Source organism: Candoia aspera, chromosome 4, assembly GCF_035149785.1.
Source record: "Candoia aspera isolate rCanAsp1 chromosome 4, rCanAsp1.hap2, whole genome shotgun sequence".
Classification (NCBI taxonomy): domain Eukaryota; kingdom Metazoa; phylum Chordata; class Lepidosauria; order Squamata; family Boidae; genus Candoia; species Candoia aspera.
Window position 1 is genome coordinate 91,425,289 of NC_086156.1, and position 18,779 is coordinate 91,444,067.

Below are 18,779 nucleotides of genomic sequence, written 5' to 3' on the forward strand. Positions count from 1 at the left end.
TTAATGTAAGGGGTTAGAAGAAATATTAAGGATCAGCTTCCAGAATGCCATTTTGAGTTCCTTGTTCCTCATGTGGAGATCAGTGGATTCATGACTGGTGGCACCAGACAGTAAAACATGAAAATCAAGATATCTGATGTTGATGGGGAGCTGGATGTGGGTCTCAGGTATACAAAATTGCCACTTACCACAAACAGACAAATAACTATGAGATGGGGTAAACAGGTAGGGAAGGCCTTTTGCTTCCTTTGGGTGGATGGGATTCTAAAAACAGCCCTGAAGATCTGAATATAAGAAAAAGTAATTAGAGCAAAATACAGAAAAGCTAAACAAGAACTAAATATGAGAACCCAGACTACTGCAAGATATGACTCAGAGCAAGAGATCTTGAGTAACTGAGGGATTTCACAGAAGAACTGATTGATGATTTTGGAACAAAACTCCAATCTCAATAAAAGTACCATGTGGAGTATTGAATAAAACAAGCCACCCATCCTGCACTGGTTGCCATTTGGATGCAGGCTTTTTTGTTCAGTACAGTCTCATAACGCAATGGATTGCAAATGGCTACATAACAATCATATGCCATGACACCAAGGAGAAAGAAATGAGACAGCATGAAGAAAACAAGGAAAGAAACTTGGCAGAGGCATCCAGAGTAAGAAATGGATTTAGTGCTCATTAAGGAATTCTGCATGGACTTTGGAACTGTGACAGAGATGGAGCCAAGATCTTGCAAGGATAGATTGACTAGGAAAAAATACATGGGTGAATGGAGCTGATGGCTGTAAACCATGACTGTGATGATGATGAGATTTTTCATGAGGGCTACGAAATATATTAGGAAAAAAAGAATGATGTGGACCATCCGTAGCTCCTCAGTATCAGGGAATCCATGCAGAAGGAATTCACTCAGTCTTGTCTTATTTTCCATTCTGCTTTGTAGACTTCAGAGCTTGGCATAGGAGGCCAAACCTCTGACCCTTTTCTAATGTACCAGTTGGCAGTATTCATGATGGAGTGGAATGCTGTTCAAACAATTTATTTTGATGTGAGAGTGCTATATAAAAACAGGTTTATCTATGGGATGTGTGTAATTATTCTCAAGGGCCCATTTCTCAGGAGCTTAGTTTACTTAGCAGCCCGAAGTCCATGTAGGTGTGGGAAAGTGTGGTTAGAGCTTTGTTCACAGTCTTTAATCTATACAGCAAGTACTATACTGGTCTTTCAGACTCCTTTGATTCCAGCACAAGATAATTTCTAAAGTCTTTGTGACAAATGCATAATTGTTTTTGGTTTTGGTTTTTTTGGCTAACTACTTGCACATGAACAGCTGTAGTAGGGACTGAGCAAATAGTTTGGATAAAAATAATCAGAATGTTTGAGAAGAAATTCCATATAATATTTCATGTAACACCCACTCATGCTGGCTTATCTTAAAAAAGCTAATCCCTTCCTAGTAACCGTTAGCTCTTGGTAAGTACAAATCCATTAGGCACTCAAATTTAGTTGTTTATTTTATTATCTGTACTGTTTATACTGGAAACTACTTATGCCTGGATGAAATATCACCAGGTTTTACCAAAGAGGTAGACTAGGACAGAGGAGGAGGAGGAGGAGGTTGAGGAGGAGGAATGTGGAAATAGAAAATCATGTTTCCTATTTTTTTGAAGGAAATGACCTTTGGGTAACATGTTGTCATGGGAAGTCAAACCAGGGACACCCACAGTGGACTCAGAAAAGTCAAGATAGTGCTTGCAACACACATACAAAAAGTATAGAGCTTTATCTAGCTAGATAGAGACAGGGACAGGGACAGGGAGAAAGCTAGCCAGATACAGAGGGAGAGAAAGAGAGAGATAAGATAGAGAGAGATAGAGAGATAGAGAGAGAGAGGGATAGAGCGATAAAGAGATCACAGAATATCTACAGCAATCCAAAAGCCTCCAGTGTGGATGGGATGACGGAAAATGGAGTGCTCTCTTTCCCGTTGTAATCCCTTCTTATGCTGGTGATTAAAGGATAATGAATAGGAAAGTTTGGAACAAAATTACTAGCTGTACATGGATTGTCAGAGTTCTCACTGCTGTGTTACACCTTATGAAACTTTTTCTTCCTTGGGTTATATTTGAGAACCTTTAGTCTGATTTACTGATTCTGTTTCAGTGATCTTCCAAATCTGTTATCAATTCATTTCAATTCATTTCATATCCCAAATATGTGGCTCTTATTTGCTTTCTTCATAGGTTCTCATATTACCCTCTTAACTTCTATGGGCGTATTATTAAATACTTTTCAAATAATTACATAATTTAAATTTGTAGTTAATTGGTATATTTTTAAGAGCAGAATGCTTCCACAATAAAAAATCATTTAATATGTATGCATTTCAGTGCACTTTACGTTTCATACTTTTAATGCTATGTTCAATAGTACTCTGGTTTGTTAACACAGTAGTAACTCATAGCTTATCGCAAAAGTTGCTTTTTCTCTGAGGAACCAACATTTACATGTGGCTGATACTACTCTGTACTCTGTAGTACTCTATTAAAACTGTTTATGTGCCTTGATATTCAGATTTAATATTTAATTAAGAAGAACATGGGAAAGTCCATGATTAATATCTATGAACAAGAAACTTCTTCCAATGAGATTTTATTGCAACAATGAAATTTTGTATTACAGTCTTCTACATGTTTTCTTGTAGAAATATGGATGTAATCTGTGTCTAAGAAAGATCATTTTTTATTTTTTATTTTAATTCTGAAACTCCATATACTTAGCCTTTTAAATTTAGAACAAGAACTATCAAAGCAATCACTACACAAAAAAGAACCACAGAAGTTTTTTTGTTTTTTTTTTTAATCCCAAACAGGATGACTATTTATGCTTAAACCTTGTAGGGAACCCTAAACTATGGCTACATTTACTCTCATAGAATGGCTGTGCCTAAATATGACATTGGACCACTTTTGCTGGTTAATGTAAAATAGCATAAAGATCTGCACAACTTCCATCTAATCCTGCATGACTCCTTCCAACAGTCTGTGGTTCTCCATGACTACTCTATGTCATGTCCCACATTCACATTATTCTTAAGGGGCCACAGGCAATATAGGTAACCTTATTGGCAATATAAGGAAGCTCTGGCGTTGGAAGCGACTAAACAAATAAGCAACATAGGCAATATAGGTAACCTTATAGGCAATATAGGTAACGGATTACATAAGAACATAAGCAGTGGATTGGACACCTGGCCCATCTCATCCAGTAGTCTGTTCTCCCAGTGGCCAACCAACTGTTTATGGAAGCCCATCAGTCTCCTAGCAGATGACCTTCATAGGTGGTCATTCCACTATCAGGGCTAATAGCCATTAATCCCCATGACTTCTGTGAATTGTCCCAATCCACTTTTGAAGCCAGCCAAGTGGGTAGCCACCACCATAGCTCGTGGCAACACATTCCAAGGTTAAACTGTATCTTATTTTTTTAACATAACCTGTTTGTCCTGTTTCTTCCAGGATTCAATTTCATTGGCTAATCTCTGCTTCTAGTATTTTGGGAAGAGTAAATTCTCCTTGCCCATTTTCTCCACCCCATGCTTAATTCTGTACACCTCAAACATGTCCCATCTCTTTCATTTCCTTTCTAGACTAAAAAGCCCAAAATGTCATAGCCTTTCTTCATAGGGAAGCTGCTACAAATCTTTGGTCATCTTAGTTCATTATCAAATCCTCCTTCAATGGATACTCACAGTAGTTAAGCTTTTAAAGAAGTTTTCAACAGGTTCTCCAAAGCACCTTTTCCCCTGCAGATTCAAACACTGCACAGCCCTAATATCTGTTATCCTTAAGGATGTCTGTAACTCAGATTTATTATTATTTATTATTGTTCCAGGGTAAAAAGGCTTCTGGAAAAAAATGGTGTTTTAGGTGTCCCTATACAAAACCCTGTACTGTAATAATTCCACTGTCAGCAATGAAAAATTATCAATCAATTCACTGAATATTTTATTACTGTCACAGACCAGAATTACTGCAAAATTACATTATATTTTTATTTTTTTAATTTTATTTTATTATCAAATTTATATGGCCACTCATCTCACAAAAGGTAACTCTGGGCAGCCTGTGAGCCTTAGAATGCCTCTTTATACCCATAAGAACATTTGAAAGGAAACAAATTGTCCTGGTGAGGTTATCTCATCCCTCTATAAAGTGAGATGTGGATCTTAGATTCCATTGGTTTAGTGGTTAAATTGCTGGGCTATAAACCAGGAGTCTGTGAGTTCTAGTCCTGCCTTAGGCATGAAAGCCTGCTGGGTGACCTTGGGCTGGTCACTCTCTCTCAGCCCAACTCACCTCATGGGGTTGCTGCTTAGGGGAAAATAGGAAGAGAAAGGAGTATGAGGTGTGTTCGCCAGCTTGTGTTATTTATAAAAAAACAAAAGTGGGATGGAAAATAAATAATAATAATAAAAAATTAAGAGGCATGGTAGAATTTAATGGAGCTACATCACAGATATATCAGAATAAGGGGGTTTTGTGTGTCCTAGGATTTCATGGAGGACTGTGTGGCCCAGCTGAAAACAATTTAGACTGACACTTCAATCCAAACGGATGATTCAAGTTGAATCAAAATGTTAAATACTGTTTTTCCAAATTACTTCAGGGAAAAGAAATATCTGAGCTGATGCTCATTGTACAATGATACAATTTATTGATTTATTTTATATTGCATTATGGTTTTTATTTATCTCATACCTCCAAATTGAAATTGTAGAATCTTCTGGATATACAGTATATTAAACAGAGTTCAGAAGTCACAAGCTAAATATACATTGATCAAACTTTTCAACTCTGCATTTCCAGAACTCAGGGAACAAACACACACACTAGAATATTACTTATTTTGTAATTTGAATGTTCTGAATCAGATTTTCTCTCTTTTTCTCTCTTGGCCCTATTTCAAGTTCTACCATGAGAATCTTGCTCACCAACTAAAGTCCTCTGAAGCATGTTCATAATAAATGAGAGATCATGAGAATACACTGTCTCCATGTTAGGGTTGAATTTTGTGGAGGACATTTCATTTTTTTTTTTAAATGAAGACAGATAAAGACCCTCATATTAGGGTCAATTACTTTCTGGAGCAATGGACATAGTTTTGCCTAAATTTTGGAGATATCCTGATTAAAATATTTTTTGATTTCTCTGAAATATATGAAAGTGTTTAAGCCTTTGCAAAACTCACTTTGACATGATAAACTTAAAATAGGTTTCCATAGAAGAACATGCTGAAAGTAATAATTTTGCAAGGGCAACCTTGATCTCTTTGTTTCTCATGCTGTAGATCACTGGATTCAGCAGAGGTGGGATGAAGGTATATATCATAGTCAATGCCAAATCCAAACCAGATGGAGTGTTAGAAGGTGGTTTTAAGTAGGCAAACCACCCAGTAAATATAAATGTAGAAAATACAATGAGGTGTGGAAGGCAGGTAGCAAAGGCTTTTTGCCTTCCATGAATAGAAGGGATTCTCAGTACTGCTGTAAAGATCAGCACATATGTTATGATGATGAAGATGAAACAACCCAGCTGTATCATAGCACTGATTGCCAGAATAGCAATTTCGGCTAGGTAGGAGTCAGAGCAGCATAGCTTTATTAACTGTGGGATTTCACAGTAGAACTGATTGACAACATTGGAACAAAAAGGGACTGCAAAGGTACTTGTAGTGTGCATTGCTCCATAGAAAATTCCACTTAGCCAAACACAAAGCACCATTTGTGTACAAGCTTGCCTATTCATCAGCACTTCATATTGCAGTGGATTGCAAATGGCAACATACCGATCATATGCCATGACAGTAAGGAGAAAGAAATCAGATCCAACAAAGAACACAAAACAGAAAACCTGAGCCACACATCCAGAGTAAGAAATGTTTCTAGTGTTCGTGAAAGAATTGCCCATGGATTTGGGGATAATAGTTGAAACGGAGCCAAGATCCTGAATGGCCAGGTTCATCAGGAAGAAATACATGGGAGTGTGGAGATGATCATCAAAAATAACAGCAGAAATAATGATAAGATTCCCTAATACAATTGCCAGATATAATATCAGGAACAGAAGAAAGTGTAGAATCTGTAATTCCCGGACTGCTGAGAATTCAAGGAGCAGAAAATCAGAAGCAGATGATGTATTATCCATTTTGTTAAGAGGTATAGCATCTGGAAGAAAAGAAAAGTTAAAATTAAGCATTTCCAAGCTTCAAGAGCAGGGCCGCAACTAGGGTCTTTGTCACCTGGGGCAAACATGCATTCTGCGCCCATTTTGGTGCTCCACAGAACTCATTTTGGCGCCCCACCAGCACAGTGCCTGGGGCACATGGCCTGCTTGCCAACCCCGCACTGCCTAGTTGCAGCCCTGTTCAAGAGGGATTTGTAGGAAGATCTCTGGCATTTCAGGTCTACAAGCACTGCCGAGTATACTCTAAAGCAGCCATGTCTTTTTTCAGGCTTCTGCATTAACTGGAAGTTTCTCTTAAAGCAGACATATCCTTTTTTTTCCCTCTTCCAAGCTTCTTTCAAATCATTTTCACAGCATACATATACCTTAAAATTATAGTCTATGCTTATACAAAATATTTATCCCCAAATCCAAGTCAGACAAGAAAGTCAGCACTCAACTTTGGTTAGCCTTTCCATTCTAGGGGAACTGGATTTTCAGACATATAGTTTGGAAGGAAACTTGGACAATTATTTCAGTCCTTACTTATATGAAATATATAAACAGTTATTATAGAAGGTCACCAGTAAACATAAATAGCCAAAATGACACATCACACAGCACACAAATATTTTACAATACTTGGCTCAGAAACTGAAATGCTTTGACAAGTTTATTATAACAGTCAACAGCTCTTATAGACGTACGTACGTACGTACGTAACAAAATTCGGACTGTAGCAACACATGACCACACTTTCAATTTTTTCCAGCTAACAGGACAAAGTTTCTTCATAAAAGAAATATACTGATATCTTCATTCCACTTGAAATAAAATATGTTCAAGGTACATGTGATAGGATGGGGACATAGCAAGTGTTGGTCATGGTTACAACATCATGTTAAAAAAGAAAAAAGAAAAGCTTTTTTCTTATGAAAGGTTTTGGATGTTTTTTATGTAGTATTGATGAATAAAATAATGCCATCAGGAAATGTAGACCAAAAGAATCATAACCTGCTGAATAGTATAAAATCTAAGTTGTATTTGATTATAAAATAATCATTCTGGTGTTATGAATATTCACTTTAATCACTGCTCCATTTTCCCCCCATATGCTGGCAATTCAGGCAAAAATTTCAACATTGTTTTCAGGGAAAGAGGCTAGAGAATTTCTAAAAAAAGATTCAAGTTCTCAATAGGAAGAAAACTTCAATAGATTCTTTCTTCTTTAAATTCTCTATTGGGCAAAAATTAAATGGAAGGAAATACTGATAGCTAATCTCTGTCTATGAATGATGCACTCAGGCGTATCAGTGATATCTCAAGTGAGAAATGTACTATTGAAGCTATTTCAATAATATGGAGTGCAGAATTCTCTTTTGGCTATGGAAAGTATCAGAAAGGATGCAAGACTACACAGAATCCCTCTTCATCTTAACAATACTGACTGAGTTGTCTTCATCACCCTAAGCCCATCATCAAGATGAAGTCATATAGGCATAAAACAAGTCAAGGTTTCTAAAAATAAAGCATGTGACATAAATCATCAAAGAGAGAATTATTGAAAATTGTCTTGCTGCATTACTGTGAACTGTGAAACTAACTAGTCTGGGAAGGAGCACTCTACACTTATTTTAACAACCTCCAAAGAGGAAAAAAAAAAACCTTTGTTTTCCAGTCGAATGCCACCAGTGATCATACTGGCTGGGTTAGTCAATTACAGTGAATGATGGTTTATTTTCAAAATGAGTTGTTAAAGGAGCCAGACTGGTCTAGTCCAAACATATCCCTACATTTCTGAATTACAGTGGATTGATCCACATATCACACAAAGCCAAGCGCACACTGTCCCATTATGGTGCTCCACAGCCATTAAACCATAATGGTTTAGGGTTATGTAAAAAGCAGACTAAGGTGATATCATAAATCATATCATCCTGGATCTTAATTTCTGAAAAATGCAATCTTAGCAGGGTAGCTGCTTTATTCTGTTTAGGAGCTAAAAACAAATACCTGAAAAAGGAGTTGTAACACCAGAAATGTAACCTATTTATTAAGAGAGTAATGTTCAAATTTTCCATTTATCTTCTGACCTAATCTAACTATCATCTATCTATCTATCTATCTATCTATCTATCTATCTATCTATCTATCTATCTATCTATCTATTTAACTAACTATCTATCGGAACTAATTATTACTCTATACAATCCAATATTTTGTATACTACGATCCTCCAATTATAGCATTTAATTTCTTGACTGAAAGGTCAGTATAAAAGAGGGATTTAAAAGAATGTTTGTATTTATATGGACATAGAATTTTATGAATTCTGTTAGCATCCGTTTTGAAATATTTATTGGCTAAAAGAATGTATGTCAAAGGAAGCATGCATTTGGGAAATTTGCAGAGGAAAAATAACTGGCCAAATTGTATAGGAAATATATATTTTAGAAAGGTGCTGATGAAAAAGTCTATTAGAGATAGTTACTGTATGTATAAAATATATATCTATTGTGGGGAGAAAGAGGGATGTGATATGTATTGAAAAGAAAATGATAGACAAGAATTGCAATTGTATTTCAAGCAACTGAAATACAATTGCTTGTATTTAGTTTTCTCAATGCTTTTTTCACAGGAAATTTAACAAAATGATGTTAGTAGTCCAGATTTGAAGTAATCCACAGATTTTAATATCTGGGCATTTTTCTCAGAATAAATCCATATTCTTGAGTTCTTAAGGGTTACTGTAAGGTAAGAATATGCTGAAAAAGAGAGAGAGAGGAAAGAAAGGCACAAGTAAGGAGTCTAATGAGACTGCATTCTTCACTTTTGTATACATACCCCACTTTTTCACTTAGCCTTTTAACTGTAACCCTTCAGCAAATGCTTAATGATTTATGGTTGAACTGGATGGAAATGTTCAACGTGTTATCATTTTAAGAACATGAAAATGATTTCCAGCAAAGACATTTTCCCTTTGATATTGTTAGATGGTAAGGGCAGTAAAGGTGGCAGGAAATCCTGGATGCCTGACCTTAACAATAACTTTTAAAATCACATCCATATCCAGGAATTGCAATTAATTAGCATATTTTGAATTTTCCATGGATTGTATCTGCTCTTAAGATAGAATCTCTCAGGACTACTTTAATTATGACAAAAGAGCCTCTTTTGGTTACAGAATATGAAAAAAACCCAGCTGTTCCACTGTTTGTTGCTTTTTAATTTCTTAATGTTGATGAGATCAACAATTAAATATGTTGAAGTTTGATGTATTAAAGTTGTCTAAGAAAGTGAGAAATGGTTTGGTTGTTTGGTTGTTTTTAAATGTAAAGTATACAAAGAAAGGACTTACCTAATCTCTTAGCACTTTTCTTTGAACTTATCATGTCTTTCCGGTTCTAGTCTGAAATATCATGTCATTATGCCTGACATTTATATAAGTTTTCTCTGTTCCTTCTTTTTTGCTGCTGTTGTGTCTCCAGACAGAAAAAGACTGGATGGCAGAGAACAAGTCTCTGGGGATACAAAACAGTATATACAGTGTGTGTGTGTGTGTGTGTTTGTGTATGCCATTTTGTATCCCCAGAGCCTTTTTCTCTGTCATCCAATGAAAACCAACTTTATAAGTATAAAGAATATGGCTGTGCCATGGAACTGAGTGAAGTTGGAATCCAAGGAGGATCAAATTTATTGGTATCACAGATTTATTTTCCCAAGGCAGAGTAACTCAATTCAATTAACCTGTCCAAACCCAAATGCCCATTGGTTGCTTTAGCTCATATACATTCAAAGTATCTACTGTGAAAGAACAAACAAGCTACTTTTCCTTGTTAAGTAAAAGATTGGGTAGGTAGGAGGAGTAGAACAGGAAATGTGTCATGCGCTGCCTACCTCTGAATAATGCTCAGACACTGGTTCGGTGGAACAGGCTCTGGTTTATTCACAGCGCAGGTACAGCATCGGGAAAAAAGCTGAGAGTGACAGGAGCGCGCCGGTGCGGGGTTTAAATACCCCACGCCGGTCAGCGCCCCCTCACTCGCGGTCACGTCACCCCCCTTTGTCCAATACGTTGCTCTGCCGGTGGGTGAGGGGTTGCGAGGCCCCGCTGGCGTTCCGGGATCGCCAATCATCGGGTTTTCTATTCATCCGGTGATTGCTGTCAGCTGGGCGATCTCCGTTGTATTAGCGCTGATGGCTTGGGTGTGCTCCGTGATCCGTTTAGCTATTGTTTATTGGCCGTTAGTCGTTGTGAGTTGATGGCTACTTATCTTGAGCCCCTTCTCCTGTTTCCTTGCTATTGTCATGTGTGCCATTGCGCTGATGACTTCAGCTCAACGGCACTCATGACAAAATGTTGGATACCATAATGGACATCCGCACTAACATCCACGGATAGATTGTGAGGATAGATTGACTAGGAAAAAATACATGGGTGTATGGAGCTGATGGCTAGAAACAATGACCATGATAATGATGAGATTTTCCATGAGGGCTGCGAAATATATTATGAAAAAAACAATGAGGTGGACTATCCAGAGCTCCTCAGTATCAGGGAATCCATGCAGAAGGAATTCCCTAACTCTTGACTGATTTTCCATTCTGCTTTGTAGGCTTCAAAGCTCGGTATAGGAGGCCAAACCTCTGACCCTTTTCTAATGTACCAGTTGGCAGGTTTCACGATGGGCTGAAATGTTGTTCAAACAATTTCTTTTGATGTGAGAGTACTAGATAAAAACAGGTTGATCTATGGAATCTGTGTAATTATCCTCAAGGGGCCATTTCTCAGGAGCCTAGTTTATTTCCGCAGCCCTAAATCCATGTATGTGTGGCAAAATGTGCTTAGAGCCTTGTTCATACTGCCTTTAATCTATACAGCAAGTGCTATGCTGGACATTGAGACTGCTTTCAGACTAATTTCTAAAGTCTGTGACAAATGCATAATTGTTTTTGGTTTTGGTTTTCTTGGCTAACTACTTGCACATGAACAGCTGTAGTAGGGACTTGGAAAATAGCTTAAATTTAAAAAAAATGGGAATGTTTGACAAGAAATTCTACAAAATAGTCCAGGGAACACCCCAACAATCATGTGTTATCTTAAAAAAGCTAAGCACTTGCTAGTAATAGTTGGTACTTGGTTGCTACAAATCCATTAAGCAGTTCCATTGGACGCCCAGGCCTGGTGACATAACCAGTTCTTGGGGGACTTCCAGAGGCATAGCAGGGTGCAGCTAACCTGACTTCAGGCAGGAAGAATGTTCCAAAAGGCCAGTGCCACAGCAGAGAAGACCCGCCTCCTGTCACTCACTAAATACAAGTCCCTGTCAGATGGTACCCACAACATGCCTTCTCTGCCAGATCTAATGGGATGGGCTGATGTAATTGAGGAGAGGCAGTCCTTCTGATAACCTTCTTCCATGACATGAAGGGCTCTAAGGTCAAAACTAGGACATTGAATTGGACCCGGAGGCAGACTGGCAGCCAATGCAGCTTGTGAAGCAGATACTATGTGCTCTTCTAGGGGCACACATAACTGCCTGTGCCATTCCATTCTGCACCAGCTGAAGGTTCCAAATACTCTTTGAGGACAGCCCCATGTAGAGTGTGTTACAGTGGTCAAAGCTGGAGGTGACTAGGTCATGAGTGACTGTGAGCAGAGCTTCCCAATTTAGGAAAGGGCACAACTGGCACACAACACTTTGTAGATTTTTTGAAGGAAACTACCTGTATGTATCATGTTGTCACCAAAAGTCAAACCAGGGACACTCACAGGGGACTCATAAAAGTCAAGGTAGTGCTTGCAGCATACATAGACAAAGTGTAGGGCTTTGATTAGATGGACAAGTCCTGCTCCCATGTCCTACTCCTGAAGGATTTAAAATCATTACCTTTTTTGTTTTGTTTTGTTTTGTTTTGTTTTGTTTTGTTTTGTTTTGTTCATTTCATTTCATTTCATTTCATTTCATTTCATTTCATTTCATTTGTACCTTAGTCTATTTGGATAATGTGTATATTTTAAGAATGAGTAGTCATGTCATATGGAAAATTCTAAAAGCATTTTTTTTTCATATTATTATATGACATGAGGCAGGATGCTGATACTTTTTAATGGAAAATGTTTCTATAATACACTGGATGAGTAAAAATCCTTGGCTAAACCAGTATATTCACAAAACTAGACTACTAGAAAGGTAAAAAGGTATGTAACTAAAATGGCATAGTGTGCACGATGTTTCAGATATTTAATGATAAATTTAGAAATACTGAGATTTAATATGGATATCACCCACAGAACAGTGTCAAATCTGTTTTTTTCTGAGATACAGACATTTATACCTGGCTGAAAATATTTAGCATTTCAGACTAAAAAAGTATTTAAGAAGAAGTAGGAAACCTACGATGATTTTTATGGGGAACAGTGGGGAGGAACAAAGCTCTTATCTTCAGAATTAAAAGAAATGTGTGTTCTGTCACTGATAGACAGACAGACAGACAGACATTCTCCATTATCTTTATGTGTCTTCAGTAGTAATCCATTTTTCTTGGCATTTTCTCTCACAGATACAGTATTACAAAGTCTGTTATATAGTAGCAGCCATTTTGGTACAGGCCTTTCTGTAGTTACTATTCTAATATGTGTATTGGTGCTCCTATATTAGATTCCTATGTCCTACTGAGAAAACAGTCAGCAGTGGTGGTTCTACTTGGAACCCTCGTTTTCAGGCTTTGAGTCGCTTTGACTGGAAGAATTGATTTCACTTGTCTCTCTCTTCAGCTTCTGAGAAGTCATTTGTGATTAGTCAAAAGGTCTCATTGTACCTCAAGCTTTTTTGGGGGAGGTTGGGGTTACTCTCAAACTTGCAATCTTTTAGCAATCTTCTCTGGAATTCACCCTGCAACACTTCAGGTGACTTCAGGTTCTTCTAACTAACCTCCTTTAGCAGCTTAAAGCTGCCCATTCCTTTCTGGGATAACCAGCCAACATTCCTCTTTCCTGTTTTTCCAATTTCCCAATTTTCAAGAACCAATGCTGCCTAGATCCATCTTGGGTTGCTGGCTGTTACACCTTCATTTCTCCTCTTTCCATTCTTGTTCTCCAAATCTTCTGTTCTCTTTTGTTTTCAGTCTCCATCTTCTTTGTCAGCTCTGCATACCACCATCTCCTTTCTTAACAAGAAAATACAGGCTATGGGGAAGTTGTGATTATCCATTGTACTCTCAGGCTTCTGCTGTCCACTAAAAAAGAGAGGATCTGTTTGAGTGTATGTGTGACAAGATTCTACAGAGCAATGTGCAACAGCAGGCTGTCACTCACTTGTTTTCTGATGAATTAAATATATTCTGCTGTGATGGAATGTGTCTACAAGGGGGGAGGTGATATGATGCACTACAGTAACGCAGACGGTTCTGAGGAAGCAGGGAGCACTTTCCAAGGACGGGAGGGCGCCAGACAATAGACAACACAGTCTGGAGTTGGACCCTGTGAAGAGAAAGAGAGTCAGAATAGCCACTCCCTAGAATCACCCAGGGTATATCCTTTACATTAGAGTATCCCAGGGTTAGTCTGGCAAGATTCTGTCTCTATGGTGTAAGCATATAAAGAACTGTACTATGGCTGGCCTGCTTGTATGTTGTTCTTGGGCTGGGCCTGACATCCACACGTTGTATCTTCATTGCACATTGAACAGATAAGAACTAAGAAATTATTCGGAGTTGTTACCATACTTTTTAATTTCCACAGCTGTCCTTACTGACAAAAAGATTCCAGTTAAACAGAAATTACATAAGGGATGGAAGATATTCAATCTGATTTTGCATCAGCATAGCTTCTGAGGGAAAAGGTGCTGAAAACACAGATATGGAATGCCTTGAAATCACAGGTTGAGATAATATTGGGAGATAAAGGATGTGTCCTATTGCCATCATGACTGAATTTTAATTGGTGCTTCTTGATAGTATCTAGAAAGGTGGATAAAAGAATGAAAAGTAGATTTTTTCCCAATCCATACCAGTCATGACTTTTTCTACCCATATACCAATTCTTAGTCTAAACAATGTAAGAGCACAAATCAATAGTTCAATCATTGAGAAATTATGATGTCCATTATGGTGCGTGTCTGTTTACTTCTGAGCACTTTTCTAAATATGGTATAAAACAAATGAAATGCATTATATTTTTAATGCACAAGTCTAAGGGCAAGTGTTATACAGTATTTGAGAGTGTTTGTCACTGGGTAACTTAAAAACAGGAGAGAAACTTTGATGTAGTGGTTAAGGCAACTGGGTAGAAACTGGGAGACCACGAGTTCTAATCTTGCCAAGTAAAAATGCAGGGACTTATCCAGGCAGTTGCCAGGAGTCAAAAATGACTTGACAGCACAACCCTCCTGCCTCCCTGCAAAAAACATAAAAACATAAGCAAGCAACATACTCTTTAGTTGAGGAGATAATACATTTATAAAAAACATAGTAACTTTTTAATAATGTATTACTTCGTGCCATGTATTTATTTATTTATTTATTTAAGCACTTTTGGGGCCTTATAAATATGGTGGCTGAAGAGAACTTTGTGTTCAGTTTTGCTTTTTTTTAATCCTGTGAGCCAATACAGACCCAGTTGTTTGGCAATTGCTCTTAGCAGATAGATAAACCAGAAAGTAAACTTGCCTCTCTCTGCTCTCATCATTCATTTGCATTTGATTTCTGAATGGGTCCTCCAGGAATAGTTTTTGGTCTCTGTTGAACTTCTGAGAACATGTTCGGACAAACATAAACATATATTCATCATATATTCATAATATCCGGTGTCCCATAGTAACCCCTTGATATATAAGTGCAGACAAACCTTTCGACTGTCTGAAGGAGAAGAAAGAGAGGAGGGGGTTGTATATATCCTATATGTCTTCATGAGTGTTCTAGAAGAAGCACATTGCTTGGAAGGGGCACAAACTTGCAGAAGAAATTCCACCTGGAAATAAAATATATGAAGAGAGAAAGTAAGATTTATGTTTTCATAATTTTAGTGATAAACCGGACATTGCTCTCAGGGCAGAATGAAAAGAACTTTATACTCTGCGGTCTGCAGAATATTTAAATAATATCAGCAGATTTCTGTGCAGTATTCCGTTCTCTCTGCTGAGCCTATATATTACACCAAATCTGCTCGTGTATGAGTAGATTTGGTATGAAACCCACCGGCCAAATAGCATGTCCTCCTATCCAATGCCTGTAAACTAACTGGGAGCCTTTGCTGGACACTCTGTGCATGTAATTTTGGACGGAGTAAGAACACTGTATGTTGCCCTGGAATGTCGAAATATATTACCAGTTGAAAACATTCCAGTAAGTAGATTGTTCTTCTCAATGGATCTCAGTGATATTCCTCTCTCCTCCTCATCTCCCTCTGCCTTCCTTTTCCTTCCCTTCCTTTCCTTGAATCTAAATAACCAAATCCAAAAAGAGAGTGAAAATGTATGGTTATGCAGACATATTCAGTATATGCTAGCATTTGCATTCACATATGTATCTACCTACGTACCTAGCTACACACATACATACATACGTAGGTTTAGAATGGTAATTTTCATCTTTATATAGTTTTCTTTGATATTATTTTCTATTTTATTTCAGGTCAAACATCGATAATTCTCTGTTTAATGGGACATAAAAGAGGGTGAGATGATGGCAGCATGCACAATCTTAACAAACTTTAAAAATGGATTGTATGTTAGGCAATCAAACAAATGAGTATAACGAGACCAGATGAGGGGGAAAAAGAACAACTCCTCTACCTATCTGTTTTGCTGAGATTTTTCGTCCTTTTTTTTCTTCTTCCAAATATTACTTCATTAAACAGTAAGAATATGTTGCCCTGGAATTTCCTAATATATTTGCAGTAAAGTACATTCAAGTAAGGAGAGTGTTCTTCGCAATGGATCTCAGGGATTTTCCTCTCTCCCCTCCTCCCCCTCTCCCTTCCCTTGAGACAAAATAACCAAGAAAACTGTTTAAATAACAAAGAAAGAAAATTGAACAAAGCTTAAAGTTCATTCAAGAAGAGTGTGAAAATGTATCATTATGCATATACACACACACACAGACACACACAGACTACCATTTGCATCCAGATGTGTATCTACCTACCTACCTACAGACATACAGACATACATAAGTTTAGAAGGGTAATTCTCATATTTTTATATTTTTCATGATATTCTTTTCTATGTTATTTCAGTTCATTTGTTTTTCTTATTGTCTCCTTTCAGAATGGAAAGAGATCCCACACACTATACAATATTTAATTATGAGCAAAGTTGAAAGAATACTCACCAACAAGATTCTATTACACCATTGATGTTATGGATTCTAGTTGTTAATTATTCTGCTATCGATTTACTGAGATCGTATATTCGGCTTTATTATTTTTTATTAAATGTAAAAGAATTGTTTATCTATTTTTTTTAAGTTCTTTATTTGCACACTTTTCAGCTTGTGATTGTTTGGTACAACATACAGAGTTACTTCATGGAAAGGAACACCTTTACTTATTTATTTATCATTTAAATTTATATCACTGCCCTTCTCCCCCAGTGGGGGAGTCTTATAAAATAAAGAGAATGATAGATTCATGGAGTTGGAGTGGTTCCTATTGACATCAGTGGAGAATATGTATATAAATCTCTCACAATTTCTCTCACAAAATATTCCATTAGCTCCCAAATAATAAATGGTATATTTGGAGATATGGGCATCCAAAGAGAAGCATGGCTAGAGGTAGAATTCAAATATAGATAATTCTCTGTTCAAAGGGATATAAATGAGAGGAAGATGATGACAGCATACACAATCTTAATAATCTTTTAAAATGGTTTGCATGCTGGGCAATCAAACAAATCAGTATAATGATGAGAAAAAATCTCTACCTGTTTTGCTGAGATTTTTTTCCTTTATTTTCTTCTTCCGAATAATATATTTTTTCACTCTTCATTTCTTCAATCATGTCTTTTTCACTGGCAATCATCCCCCTTCTTTTCTTATTGCATAAGTCACCTCTCTCATCAGATTATGATTGGAAAAAAGTAGTAATGTACCCCTTGTAATAACTTCAAGTGGTCTATATATCACACTTTATGTATGATATTTGACTCTTTTATTACTCTTTTTAATATTTTATATATCATATTTTATAGATACTTATATTTGTAGAATATTAGTCATGATAATGTAAATTAATAAGATTGCTTTTAAATTTGATTAAAGGGCTCATTTACATTATGGTCTATACATATTTTAACATTTAATTGGAACCTGTAAATTCAAATTTAAAATTATTTTAAATCAGATGGTTCATGTTTTAAGGCTAATGTGTATATCTTTACAGAAAAGTATCTTGTACTGGCCAGTGACCATAATAAAATTGAACTGAACTGATACACTTACCGTTTTGGGAGACATTAGAGGACAGAGTGCTATGTTCACCTCTGAGCTCTTAGAGGAAAAAAGGTGGAATATAAACCCAAAAAACCATGAGGGTTTTTCACTTAATTGGTCTTCCTGCTTTTTCTGGAAAACCTGTGCAGATTTTGTTATAGCAAGACCCATGTTTTGACTCACCAGCCATGGATGTCACTAGAACCAAGTTCAAAGAACTATGAGAAAAAAACAGCTGATTAGATACTAATGTTCAGATGTTCATATTCCTACAACTTCTCTATATTTTTCTTTTAAATTTTTTCTCAAGAGACATGAATGTGTCATGCAACCCATTCCGTGATGTGTGAAAACAGTCTCAGACAACATGTCCTTAAAGGTATAATCCATGATGTTGTTAGGATAGCAGAATTATCATTCATGCATCACACTCGTAAGGAAACATGGCCTTAGATTACAAACACACATCACAAAATAGTATGATGCAGTAAAAATCATCAGCATCATCTGTTTGCCATAATCTTAACTAAAATGAATGCTTCTTTTATGATTTAATATATCATGTTCTCATTACTGAATGCTGATAACCAAGGTTATCAGTTCCTGTCCAGTTCTGATTATTGCATCTTTTCCACATTCATACATAATATAGGATCACAGAGAAACCACTCATCATTATTAAAGAGCTTCAGGGGATCAGGTTAAGATTATACAACTGAACAAGTGAGAAATACTCTATGCTATAATTATGGTTGTAGATAAGTAAAGTTTTATTTGTCCTATAACTGGTTTCCTTTACTTTCTTTGTATAAGCCACCGCTTGCACCCATATTCAGGCTTCAAACAGGGAATGTATAAATTATCCACATATGTGTGAATGTGGATATTATATGCAAAAAAAGAGGGGTTACAGTTAAATGGTACCTGTTACTGGCCACAACTATTTTTTAAAATTCTTTCCAATTTGATATACCTTGGCATCCCTTTTTAAAGTTTCAAAAATAAGAAGGGGGGTAATTCCTATATTTAAACCTCAGGACATTTGAAGCGCTGTGGGGATAAAGAGGGCAAATGGACAATAGGATGGCTATTCTTATTATAGCTAGCAGCCAAACCATA

The 18,779-nt window shown here is 36.8% G+C and overlaps 1 protein-coding gene and 1 pseudogene across 1 annotated transcript; both read right to left on the reverse strand.

The window, feature by feature from the left end:
• LOC134496624 (olfactory receptor 14A16-like) lies at positions 1 to 934 on the reverse strand (annotated as a pseudogene).
• Positions 935 to 5,249: 4,315 nt separating this feature from the next.
• On the reverse strand, positions 5,250 to 6,209 carry LOC134497327 (olfactory receptor 14A16-like). Its single transcript, XM_063302994.1, has one exon. It carries the CDS (start codon positions 6,207 to 6,209, stop codon positions 5,250 to 5,252), a length of 960 nt encoding a protein of 319 aa, XP_063159064.1.
• Between the last annotated feature and the right edge of the window lie 12,570 nt (positions 6,210 to 18,779).